Below are 13,595 nucleotides of genomic sequence, written 5' to 3'. Positions count from 1 at the left end.
CCTTGATGGGCTTATTATGATGGGGGGAAGGGAGAGCTATATATATATATATATATTTACAAAGAGTTTATTTAAAGCTTCATTTAAAACTGAAACGAGTAAGCACCGCCTTGACCACCGCCAGGAAAGTTACCGCCAAATGGGAACCCATTCTGGAAATGAAATCCTCCCTGTTGTTGTTGTTGTTGTTGTTGTTGGAACGGTGATGGGCCTCCACTTCCCTTCTCAGGATCATAGGGATCATATCCATTATCATACTGTTGTCTCATATCCGCATCACTCAATACAGCATAAGCTTGATTAATATCCGCCATCTTACGCTCCACTTTCTCCTTGTCTAAATCACCACTGTATTTATCAGGATGCCATTCATGCGCCTTCTTACGATACGCCTTCTTGATCTCACGTGTATCTGCATTGGGCGAGACATCCAATAGCTTGTAATAATCAATTTTTTTCGACTGCTTGAGCTTTTGTTGCGCTTGTTGTAATAGCGTACGAGCCCTTCCATCACTACGTCCCAACATCGTATGAGCTTTTTCCAAGTCACGCACAGCATCCTCATATTCCTTTTGTCGAAGGTACGCTCCACCACGGTACAATAGGGACTCGCCATCCTCTTTTTCGGCCAAGGCCAATGTACACCATTTCTGGATCAGTGTATCGTCTTTTCCTTGCTGTCCATATAATTGACAGGCCAGACGGTAGCAGGTAGCATGAAGTCTTTTCGGCAGTGGTGTTCGTAATGCGAGTTGTGTTTCGAGCGCCTCCAACTCCAAATCGATGTCTTGAAGAAGACCTTGTCGATTGGCAGTACCGATCAGATGATTGGCCGCGGTGGCCCAACGTTTGGACTGAATATCGGTTTCGATCGAGGCTAACTCCTTGTTGATTTTTTTAATTTGACGAAATAGTTTTTTACATTCCTTTTGTTCTGGATCGTAATGAAGACATTGCTTGACATGCGTGAGTGCACCTTGAGGTTCGTTCAATAGGTAAAAATTGATTTTTGATAAGATGAGTAGGATATCGGCATCCGATGGATTTAATTGGGCTGCACGTCTATATATTCGTATAAGAATGAGCTAAATAATTATAAAGAACAAGACAAAAAGAGAGAGAAGAGGGGGGGGGGGTATTCTTACGCATAATCGCCGGCTGCTTCATCTATCTCGCCTTTACCTACATGACATTGTGCTCGTAATAAACGAGCTTCTGCTAGTAGAGGACATGTCCGTGACACGGCGGTTGTCAATGTAATACATTCTTCATAATTTTCTTCTGATTTTTCGATTCTTGCTTTTCTCATGGCTTCTTGAGCACTTTGTACTGCGTGCAACTGTTTATACGAAAAGGGTGGTTAATAATAATAAAAAAAATTATTATTTATACAGATCAATGCAAATGTCAATTTACCATAGTCTGAGCTTTCTTATCAGAGACATGATTTTCTAAATACTTGTTTAAATCATGTAGAGCCAGATCAAAATGCCCTTCCTGTGTATAAATCCGAGCTCGCTGAAGATAAGCGTTATCGAAATCGGGTTTGAGGTTTAAAATGGTTGAAAAATCATCTACCGCTGCATGATGACGGCCCAGTGAAAGATACGCTGTGGCTCTTTTAAAATAGGACAAGTAATTATCGGGTTCTTGACCTTTTTTGTTGTTGTGTGCGTTAACAAAAAGCCATGTCAGTGATAAAAAAAAAAAAAAAAAACTTACGAATGGCGGCGTCAAAACTGGTGAGGGCTTCATTGTATTTTCCACCTGTCAAATACGCATTGCCTTCAGTCAAATACTCTTGTGTACTTTTGTCTCCAAATACACTACATGAGAGTAGCAATGGAACTAGACAAGCCAAAATATAGTGTGAATGTCTCATTTTAAGAAAAAAAAAAAAAAAAAAGTGTGAAAAGAATGAAACAAACTGGCTCATAGTTTTTTATTATTTATGTGGATTTTTCTCATTGGCTCATAACGCCACAGTTGCCACACGTGATCTTTTATTTCTCTCTCTTTCATTCTCTCTCTGGAAAAAAATATAATAAACCCTTTTTTTTTAAAAGGAAGCAACATAAAATGACGGCTCAAAATGTCATGATGGACAACCTTGTCGAGTCGATAAAAGCAACATTAACCGAAGCCAACATGTTGGGTTTTGCATCCTACACCGAACAAACCCTCGCATTCTTTCACGCCGTACGTTCTTTTTTTTTTTTCTTATATTCTCATTTGTTTAAACGTGTTTCTTCTTTCTCTCACCTCAGGTAGACTGGACACAACCTTGGATTATCAGCGTTATTGTATTCCATCTCTTGTGTTTCCTGATTTCAATCAAACTCAGAAACAATCATGACGCTCTGCCTATTTATTTCATGATCCTAAGCAAGTAGTTTTATAGAGGGATACCCAACCCCATGTCAAACTCATCATTTATTATTTACAGTGGGTATGGCAGCACTGACACAACCCTTAAATTCATTGGCCATTCAACATTGGTCACTTTTCTCCACAGAATCCTATTTTGACACTTCCGGTCTGTTTATTGTTTCCGTTTATGCTTTCCCCTTGATCTTTAACTGTAGTCTGACATTGGTAACCAAAAAAAAAAAAAAATCTGTGCTCTTGTATCACCACACACACACACACTCATGATTTTTTTTTTATTTATTAAAAATACAGGCTTTTATCTTGAGAGCAGTCGTATCCACATTAATTAAAGCAAAACGAGCTCAACTCAAGAGTAGAGCAAGAAATAGCTCCAAAAACAAAAAACAAGAGTAGTGGAAATTCATTTGTTAGAACAATAAAAAAAAAAGTAGGAAGAGGGTTGGGAGGGGAGGGGGACACATTTGACGTAATTGGGTTTATTTTTTACCATTCACCCCCTCCTACTATGCGTCCATGTGAGAGCTACATACATAAATAATTATCCAAACCTCTTTTCTTTTAAAAAAAAATAATAATACACACAGCTGAAGAATACCACACGATCTTATTGTATGAAGGGGTTTGAACTTTCCTAAAGTATCCAAGATTTTTCAATGAACCCTGACTACTATATATATATAAAAAAAAAATGAATGCCATATTGTCAGACCTCAGATTTACTTTCTTGACAATACAGACTCAAGCAAAATAAAGTTGATAGCACGTAAGACAATACTTTGATCAAACAACCCTCCCCTTAAATACAATGAGTAATGATAAACGAGCGGTGCTATTTTGAGAACTTCATGTAACAACATCAAAAAAAGGGGGGGGGGGGAAACTTGAGTTATAACAGTATTAGTTAGCTTGAGGATCCAATCTTTAACGATAATTGAAAAACTAAGAAAAAAAAAAGGAAAAGACCAGCTATGATGGTCCCTTGACATACCAGCAAAAACTCAGCAATCCACATACGATTATCCCCCACAAAATATAAAAAACAAGTGGTTTGCGGTATCGCTTGAGTGTCTGACCTACATTACTCATATGTCTTTAGTCAATACTACTATTCGTTCCTGAGGTTATGTGTACTTTTGCAAGCATTCCTCATAGTGGTGGTTAAAGTGATAATAGTAAAAAAAAACAAAAAGTCAATGGTATAATAAGTGACATTTACTTAATTCAATGATCAGTATAGACTAACAAGTGATCAACCATGAGGACTTATGCGTATACATACTATCTATTTTAATAGTGACGCAAGTTTCATATTTACAGTGGGGATGATTGTTTTATTATATACTACTACTACTACTATCGCTTTCATTAGTTTTATCGCCATTACTACTTTTCGTTTTTCTTGCTGCTTTCGACCAGAATACCATGTAAATCTTGAGGAATATACAATGAGTTATCTTGACATATTGGGGGATAGAATGATCCACGGATCCATGTGCTGTAATTAATCTGTTCCTCTTGTTGCTTTGGTGTGTGGGAAAAATGTGAGGTAAAACTCTTTTTTTCTTCACGACCAATCGATCAAGTGGATCAAGTTAAATACCATAGACTTTAATAAACAATATGTTTAATCAAAACAAAATAATTTTTTAAACAAGCAAGCATGTCAATTTCTTACCCTTAAGGAAAACAGCTTTTGAAACCAATTTGAAGAGTTTTCGGCAAATTCGGCGGGGCTTAATGGAAGCCTTAAATCCAGAAACTCATCAATACAATACAAGCCATAATCCCCAAGGTACAATCTTGAAACATCACATTGATTGCCTAAAAGGAGTGGTTATTCATATGTGTGTCTACAGCAGTAGGCATCTTTTTAGGGTGTTATTTATACACTTACTACAAATTTGAATGATAGGGACACCATTTCGCTTGTGATCGAAGGTGCCCGAATTTCTGATAGCTAGGAATTCCTAGTAAGCGCAAGGCATCAGCTTGCGTTGACGACATCCCTAATGATGTCGTCTAAAATAATCTTGCTCTCAATAACAGATTTCGTATGATTCGCCATTCATTCTATTTACCGTCCTATATCTTGCTGCTTCGATATTTGGCAAATCGATGAGCTTGTTGTTCAAAGACGAGCTTACAGTCAATTCTGAAATTGTTATCCTCGGCTACAGACTCGCCCCTTATGTTCTTGTTAAAAAAAAAAGACACGAAGAAAAGCTAATATTTAACTTGATTGTACTTTACCACTTGCATCTTACTCCCCGCTTGTATCAGGAAATAATGGTTCTAATATTCCACCCCAGATCTTCATTAAGTAATCTAACTCAGTAGGATCATTTGATTTTATTTTAAGAGCCACGGAGTGAAAGCGGTAGACATCAATGCTACAGTGGTGAATGGAAAGTAGATTAGTATCCAATGAGCTTTAACGTATTTCATACGACACATGTCAAAATTCATTTACGTGTGAGCATAGATTTTAAACAGGATTTCATCAGGTGCATTTAGGTTCTGAATTAGGTTCCTGGCCAAAGCATACGTGTCCACCAAGTTCAACTTTTTCAGCTTCTTATTTAGTTTCTTCAAGCAGTCAAATTTCTTGAAAAGGTTCAACTTCTCGAAAGAAGTCAAACTTTTTGAAGAATTTTGACTTCATTGACACAAACACCAAGAACTTCCCCCCCGAAGACGTCGAATTTCTTCGAAGTAGTTTAACTTCTTGAAGAAGTCAAACTTTTTGAAGAAGCTTGACTTCATTGACTCGAATCACCGAGAACTTCCCCCGAAGACGTCGAATTTCTTCGAAAGAGTTCAACTTCTTGAAGAAGTCAAACTTTTTGAAGAAGCTTGACTTCATTGACTCGAAACACCGAGAACTTCCCCCGAAGACGTCGAATTTTTTCGAAAGAGTTCAACCTCTTGAAGAAGTCAAACTTTCTGAAGAAAATTTGACTTCACCGATATGAACACCGGGAACTTCCGCGAGGACGTCAGATTTTTTGAAATCGTCCAACTTCTTGATGAGGAGGTCCAACTTCTTGAAGAGGTTCAATTTCTTGAAGAGGTCAAAATTTCTGAAGAAATTTGACTTCACCGACAAGAACACCGAGAGCTTCCGCGAAGACGTCATATTTCTTGAAGCAGTCAAACTTCTTGATACTCACAAGGCTGGACTTCATATGGTATTGCTTCCTCAATTGATCCCACTCATTATCAGCAAAATACTGCTTTTGAGAATCCAATGAGTGATCAGAAAGATCCACGATACTATTCAAGGACATGCTGTGGGAGATAAAAATCTTGTAAGTTTTTTGTTCTTTGCTAGATTACATAAATAAATACATTACTCACTTATGTGCTTTGTCTTTGGGCCAAGTTGACAATAGTTTTTTGCAAGATCTTCAGCATTGTTCTTGAGTTTTGTTGCAACACTGACCCCACCAAAGTACAGTTTATCACCTTCAGTCTATTTAGTCATGGAAAACATTAATTTGCGCAGTAAAAAAAAAAAAAAAAAAAAAAAAAAAAGTACCCTTTTCATTGGCTCATATTTCCGTTTCATCTGGAATACCAAAGTAACCTTCCCGCATACTTGGCTGGAGGAAGAAGAAATACTTTGTTCAACAGCGCGGTCATTCCTCGCACGCGTATAACCTCTTATAAGCTTGGCCGTCTTGTTTTCCCTGTTGGTCCAGTATATTATACATTCGTTTGTGTTTATAATCTTTACAGCATGTTAGTGCGAAGCAATATTAAAATTACAATTCAAAGAGTAACCTCATAACTATTGTTTTTGACGCCAATGCACCAACTGACAAGATTAAAAGGTTTTGCCGTGTTTTTTTTGACAAATTGTCCATCGCCTGTTCGAAAGAGGCTATGGCGGTATTGTGGCTTAAGCTTGAAGCAGTAGCTTCAAAAAACAAGACCGTGTTTACAGTCTAAGGAAAAATGGTTAAAAACAATGCTTTGGCCAAAAAAAAAAACTTGTAAATGTCCAGACCTCCGTATTTCTTTTTTCACGCGACTGTTTTTTTGCGTGATCTTGCCAAATGTAATGTCTACGCGTAAGTTCTTGTAAATGTTTAGATCTCTGTATTCTTTTTTTCTCAAACCTATTTTTTTTTTATATATACCACTTACTGCCAAGGACCAGCAAGCCAGTCTGATAACGCATATTTACAGTGCAATCCTGCTATTTACAACCTGTCTATTCAGTGAGGTTCTAAAAAAAAACCCCAAGAATTCAACCTAGGAGTCGCCACCGTCCTATGGCAAAGACTAGTTGTAGCTGTAGATCGCAAGAATTACAACGTGTCTTTTTTTTTTATATAAAAAAAAAAGTTATAATTTGGTGTTTCTTAAAAGAATTATGTTAAAGGAAAAGGAAAAGGGAAAAAAAAGTCTTATGAGATGATCTAATAAAAAAAAACAAGCTGATGATAAACAAGGGATTATGTCAGAATGATTTTTAATCAGCCGTCATGTTTGGGACTTTACTTAAAATAGAAAGATTTGCAACCCCCAAGCCAGTCAGAACTCGGTAGTTGTCTATCTGCTTCACTATCATTACAACGAGCTACTATTACGGAATAATACATAAGTTATTGAGAACAAAAATTCGATTATCCTATAAAAATTAGACGATATGGCATGTCAATCGAGGTAAAGAGGTTTATTTGTAAACCATCATGTGATCCAAAAAATACGTTTGACAAAAAAAAAAAAAAAAAAAAAACAATTACGGAGGTCTAGACATTCTTTAATTTTCCAAAGTGTCTTTTAGAGTCGCTTTTACATAACTCACAGATTGAGTCTGTTTACAAATCTTTTGTTCTCTTTGTGGTATTTGACAAAAATAATACACTTGAGAAATAATGAGATAAAGGTATATCTTAATTCGAGGTAAAAATAGACTATAAGAACTCTGCTGCTATGATATAATTGATCCTTTTTATATTGCATAACTCTCCTGAGTTTTAATGATGAGTCAACTTTTCTGGTCTTGGAATAGATCTATACTTTGTTTCCCGCCTTGGGTTAAATGAAAGCTACTCTTTAGAATTATTTCCAGTTAACGTTGTCTCATATCAATGGATCGGGAGCATACGTATTCTAATAAATCTTTAGTATTACGAGACACTTATTTATCAGATCATGCATCGTTTACTGTAAAAGATGCGTACTTGTTTGTCAAGTGTAATTGGCTGTAGAACATAATAGTTGTTGTATTCGAGCAGTATATGCACCACATTTACGGTAACATACTTGCACTCCGACGATTGAAGTAATTTATCATCTTTCACCTTTTGGTATATGTCAGATGATATTTCATAATTCAGGTAGCACTAATATATTTATTTCAGTTATGGACTGTTACTTTATTATCCTTGATGTACCTTGCGGGATATTAACAGTTTAGACAACATGTCAATATAATCTACCCACGGTAGTCATCTTCTCGTTTGCTTGTCGTGATCGAGGCTATATACTTAATATATGACTCTATCTACATTTCTTAAATCTTCCATTTGATAATCCTAAGTATAATTCTTATTGATACTGTTATATTAAATACTGATCATTTACTTTATGTACAGGCTTGATCTCATATCATCCTTCATACAAGTATAAGACATACATTTAAATAATAACATTGATATGAACATATATGAAGGTTACATCAGCCACATTGAGGTGCCACAGCTATCTGAATTAAGAACTACATTTTCCCCTGAATATTGTGCTACAAGACATACACAGTTTAAGAATGAATGTTATTGTTATTGTTATTGACATCTCATTATGGCCTTTCTATATGGGATCATTACATCCGAGTATTATCTGGATGAATCTACCCACGACCGTCATCAGCCCATCTGTGATCAATGTCTGAAATAATGTGTATATAAAGACCCCTTTTTATTTGTTTAATAAAGCCTTAGTTAATTTTTGCAAGTTTGATAATTTTCTTGTTTTTTATTTTATAAATCTACACCGATTTCCACATTGCTGTAAATAGTTATCTTCATTGTGTTTTAAAGAAACCCACATTTGTATGTTCCTTTTTGCAATCTGGTTAATACTTTATCACATTTTCTTTTTTTGTCTATGGATTTTTTCAATAGTTATAGTTGATCATTTATTCATTTTCTTTGTAATGAATAAAATACGATTCCAAATATAAAATGTCTTATCGATATTTGTATATTTGGTTGTAAAAGATAGGTATCCATTAATTCATACACTATTTTTTTATACTCTTTATCAGCAGTATAAGTATATCAATATAGAAGTAAATTAACTATTTATATTAATAGCTGTTCTATTCTCTCTCTGGGTAGATAATCCATTGACAGAACTATTAAAATTAAGTTCCTCTTTCTTATAATTCTTGAAGATTTTCTTCTCGATCGGTGATATCATAACTCAGTGGTATAGCATTCTGTATCCAACTGTCATTCGTATGTCGTATTTAAGCCAATCATGCAATTTTAATATAGAAGAATGTACTCGTAGTAGGAGAAGTTGTATAGCAGAATACAAGGGTATGCTGGTATGCAACATCAAAGGTTGTTTTAATTTCATGGTCTATTTTTATAAACGATTTGCTTAAATATTCTTAAGTAAATCGTTTCCAAATAGGACAGAAAAATCAATTTACTGTTAACCACAATCATCCAAAATAAAATCATCAAATTAAAGACTTTAATTATGTTCTATTATATTAAAAATGATGCGCCCAATACGATTTCATGTTCTCATGTTTAAAAAAGCTGCCCATAATTTACCCAATATTGACAATGAACTCTTTCCTGCTCCTTTGTTTTCGCTTAACAAGCTGTTTTGAATTGAATTTTTTATATAGTAAACTGTCATTCCCGTACGTTCTTTCAAGCCAAAAAAATGCTCAGAATTATTGAAAATATTATATCAAATTATTAAATTTTAATTTTAAGATTTTTTTGAAAACACCTAAAATTGGCCAAAACCCAAAGGGTATACCTCGAGGAAAATCACAAATTTAACAAATCAACTTTTTGAATACTCTTCCTGTAGATTAAATGCAAAGTGTTTCTATATAACTATAGCCCAAATTTAATGCTCTCTACACTGGTTTTGTTTTTCGAGCAGTTTTGTTATTAGAAAAATTATATTTCACGCATAATTAAAAAAACAAGTTTTTGCTAGACAAAGTATGAATTTTACACATTGAATCCTTTCAAAAATAAGCTCAAAAGATGCGCCTAATTTTTCTACGCATTTTGGGTATAGGGTTGTCTAAGTAAAAGTTTAATATCCAGGGACCTTACTTTGACAGGAAAATTATAAAATGTCATTTTTGATCAAATCGTTTTAGAAAATGCAAGTATGTTTCCTCTGATTGTACAGTGCATCTATTTTATAATGAACAATTTTTTGCTCCGATTTCTAAAAAAAAAGAAAACGCTATCTCTTCGATGAATTTAACATATATCGAAAATCCGGCTCTATTATGTTCTTTATTAGAGAGTTCTTCATAAACTAATAGAGCCCGATTTTTTTCTTTTCACATAAAATGTTTTAGAGATGGCAAAACAAAATCTGCCATTTACATTAGGGACGCTCAAATAAAATCGAGCCTCCAGGTTCCAGCTTCCAGCAAAATTTTAGATAAATTCTATTGGCCAAGCATTTTCCGATTTCTTTTTGTGATTTCTTAAATTTGCTGGAGCAAAAAGTGCTCCAGCAAAATAAAAATTAATTCCAGCTTTTTTTTCGTCCAATAACATTTTGGTATTTCGTTACATGATGTAAGGCTATCAAGCATGACATAATTTATTACTTTAGTCTTTTCCACTTCAACAACACTTTTATTATTATTATGCCTCTCTTGTCAACTAAAAAACGTCTCATGGAAGACGTTAAAAAAATGCTGTTTTTCTTCATTACAAAATATGAACGAGAAACCAAGTCGACCGAAGTAGATCGTCGCATAATCGCAATGACAAAACAGAATCTGGAAACAATGGCAGCTTTTTACCTTGCTTTACAAACCGAAAGATACAGCGTAAAAAAAAACTGGGGTACTCGTATTCGTACTGGCACATATCTCGATTTATTAAACGAAGGTAGAGAAAGTGTCTTTAAAAGTAAAATAAGGATGAGTAAAGAAGCCTTCAAAGACGCAGTCAGAGCGTTTGGTGATTATGAGGAGTTCGAGAACTTCACGAAAGAGAAAATTGAGCTCCATTTCTTGATCACTTTTCATCGATTGGGATGTAAAGGAAATGCTGCTTCAATCACGCAGGTATCCGATTACTTTGGTGTTTCTGGTATGACAAAAAAAACGCTCAGATTTATTATGATCTAACATTAAAAGTAGAAGGTACTGTGATCAATTACACCAAGAGAACCATAAACGCAATTCTGGCTAAAGAAGATCAGTATGTTTACTGGCCAGCGGCAGAAGAAAGGGAACATATATCAAAGAAGATAGGCGAAAGAAGCCACTTCAAGTCATGCGTCGGATTTGTCGATGGTACATTTATAAGAACCGAGCGTAGTCCCAGCTATGCCAAGAATAATTTTTATTCTTATAAACGTGCGTATGGTATCTCTACAATGCTCGTTTGTGATCACAAACGAAGAATTCGTGTTTGTGTCACTGGATGTCCTGGTGCTATTCATGATAATAATGTTTATCAAGCAACAAGTCTGGCCAAATCCCCACATAGACATTTCTCCCCTGGTGAATATATATTAGCTGATAGTGCATACAGTGTTACCTCGACTGTCATCTCATCATACAGAACCGGTTCAGTACAGGCTACAAAAGAAGAAATAGAGAAATTTAATTTGTATGTAGCTCAAACTCGTATCACAATTGAACATTGCAATGGAATTCTGAAAGGAAAGTTCCAAAGCCTTCAAGAGCTTCGTATTACAATTCGTGACAGGAAAACTTTGATCGAAGCGGGAAGATGGATTCGTGCTTGTTGCATTATGCATAATTTCCTTTTAGAAGATTCAACTGACATAGAGGAGTTCAGAGAGGCCAGTGGACATAGAAGATTCATCAGTAGTTCGCAGAATAGGTCAGATGATGATAGTAGTTTAAATTTCAGAAGAAATCAGTTGAAGAATGATATATTGCATAACAACGCTCAAAATTAATAAACATTTATTTAAAAAAAAAATAGGTTAATAATCTGCAAGGTCTTTCATAAACTTCTTTATGGTTTCATATCCTTCAGATCCTTTTTCTTCGTTTCGAAGTTCTTTATTCAAAAGCAGCCATTGCTTTTGTCTCTCGAATATCATTGCTACTCTCTCGTCATCCCTCTTTTCTCTTTGAAACTCCAATAGCTCGTCCTCGCGATCTTCATACTTCTTAGATGCTTTTCTTTGTCTCTCAAAGAAGTCGGTAATGCACTCATTGAGACTCCTCTTTTTTCCTCTACTTTATCTAGGCGAAGGTGGTCTAGTGGAAGAGAGGGGCAAAACATCATCATCATCATCATCATCATCATCCAAGTTGACATCATCAACATCATCCATGTTGGTTGAATGAACATCGTCTTCATGATCAGGCTGTTCATCATACGCACTTAAATCAGGAGTCCCACTGACGATATTCCCATTCGACTGCATTCCTTCACCAGTTACAAGTGGATCCGAGTGTCATGAACCGCTTAGGTTTCAGTTGTATATTATCATGCAAAATGTCTCAGATCATTATTGAAACCCAACTAGCCCATTGTCCCTGTTCCACCTGTTCCACCTGTTCCCTGTTCTCTGTCTCCTGTCACACATGTCACTGTCAAACATCACTATTGTATCCTGTCTAACGTCTCTGTTCCAAATAATGTATCTCCGTTATCCCTTGTCCTTGTCAAACCCATTTAACACCCGTTTCCTTTGTACCTCTGCCTTTGAACTCCCTTGTAAAACATTAATAATATCAGCCCATGTTATCCTCTGCATCTTTCCCCGAAATTATCTGTATCTATGCCCGCTACCCCAAAGATGTCCCAAACTCAATATGACTAATAATCTGTCTCTGTATATCTGATCCCCGAACCCTTGTTTACCCGATCTGTCAATTAATATAAATACCAGCATGTTTATTTATTCTTATTTCTGTATTCAAGATCTTATCTATTTTTCCTCTTTCTTTGAATAAACCTTTTTTCTACCTACATTCCTTGTATATATATTAATACTAATACATATATAATTTCTCTTTGCCTCGTCCCTCACCTTAATAATCATTCTGTTCTGCTCTTGCCCCGCCCCGCTCCTGACACCGAGCCAAGTAAAGGGAGAAGATCATAATACCACTTAAACAAATGAGTGGTTTTCTCTAAAAGTTTAGATATAGTAAGTTAAACAAATTTAACGGTATAATAGTTAGCAGTTAGTAGTTTTCTTCTTACCTTCAACAGTGACGTTACCATCAACAGCAGGATCAACACCATATCCAGTAGCGGTTACCGTCTTGTAAGTAGCGGTAAACGATTTTTTCAAATATCTAATCGTCTCTATGATACTTTTTGTGGTTCTTTCACGATGTCCTCTGTTGACGAGGATTTGGGCCAGCTTTTTCGCCATACCTGTTTGGCTTTCGGCTTCACCTGGTTTTTGACTTTCACATCCGCTGAATTTACTCCAATTATCTCCTACTAGCATCCATTCAACCACAATATCTTTTGAGCACTTGCCATTACTATCGAAGTCATTGATCCAGCTCTTTGCATTCGGGATCTTGTCTGTAACACCAGGACGACTATTAGTCGTGGAGCTTCCCTGGGGTCTAGGGGTAGCTGCAGACAGACGTGGAGTTGTTTCCAGTTCCTCAGTTTGTTGAGGTCTAGGCTGAATGTTGACAGGTGTTTGGTTCATTTTTAAAATTTTATGTGATATTTAAGATGAAATGAAGGACAATCCGCTACGTTTTTTTTTTTTTATATAACACTCATCATCATATCGGGAGCCAAAAATTATACTTTGTAATGACATAAGGCCTCTTCTAGTACATCTTTCTCTACTATCTTTCATCATACGTTCCTCATTGATTCATTACATCATGTTCAGGACCTCCTCCAATCAAATCTTATTCTGAGTAAAAGTTTGGAATCTAAAAGCTGGACACAAAAAAATATCATTCAAGTTTATAGTTTTTTATGCAAATCTTTATTGGACATCGGACAAAGAAA

General features: G+C 35.6%; 3 protein-coding genes across 3 annotated transcripts; 1 reads left to right on the top strand and 2 right to left on the bottom strand.

Annotated features, from left to right (window-relative positions):
* Positions 1–63: 63 nt before the first annotated feature.
* EV154DRAFT_494661 (uncharacterized protein) lies at positions 64–1,906 on the bottom strand. Its single transcript, XM_051599929.1, has 4 exons — positions 1,723–1,906; positions 1,417–1,655; positions 1,146–1,339; positions 64–1,062 (listed from the first exon to the last, which is right to left on the bottom strand). The coding sequence occupies exons 1-4, from the start codon at positions 1,880–1,882 to the stop codon at positions 84–86; spliced, it is 1,572 nt and encodes a 523-aa protein (XP_051462119.1). The 5' UTR covers positions 1,883–1,906; the 3' UTR covers positions 64–83.
* A 129-nt stretch (positions 1,907–2,035) lies between these two features.
* EV154DRAFT_598988 (transmembrane protein 18-domain-containing protein) lies at positions 2,036–2,966 on the top strand. The gene is made up of 4 exons (XM_051607085.1): positions 2,036–2,199; positions 2,268–2,385; positions 2,447–2,595; positions 2,683–2,966. Exons 1-4 carry the CDS (start codon positions 2,080–2,082, stop codon positions 2,782–2,784), a joined length of 489 nt encoding a protein of 162 aa, XP_051462118.1. The 5' UTR covers positions 2,036–2,079; the 3' UTR covers positions 2,785–2,966.
* Positions 2,967–3,774: 808 nt separating this feature from the next.
* On the bottom strand, positions 3,775–7,826 carry EV154DRAFT_477156 (uncharacterized protein; the record flags this gene model as incomplete). The annotated part of the gene is made up of 12 exons (XM_051598085.1): positions 3,775–3,912; positions 4,067–4,212; positions 4,536–4,576; positions 4,656–4,820; positions 4,862–5,013; positions 5,351–5,452; positions 5,487–5,713; positions 5,749–5,863; positions 5,930–6,080; positions 6,160–6,338; positions 7,704–7,745; positions 7,797–7,826. 12 exons carry the CDS (start codon positions 7,824–7,826, stop codon positions 3,775–3,777), a joined length of 1,488 nt encoding a protein of 495 aa, XP_051462117.1.
* Positions 7,827–13,595: the final 5,769 nt, after the last annotated feature.

This window comes from Mucor mucedo (genome assembly GCF_025094135.1).
Source record: "Mucor mucedo strain NRRL 3635 chromosome Unknown EV154scaffold_9, whole genome shotgun sequence".
NCBI classification, from domain to species: Eukaryota; Fungi; Mucoromycota; class Mucoromycetes; order Mucorales; family Mucoraceae; genus Mucor; species Mucor mucedo.
This window is presented reverse-complemented; position numbering and strand designations above follow the sequence as displayed.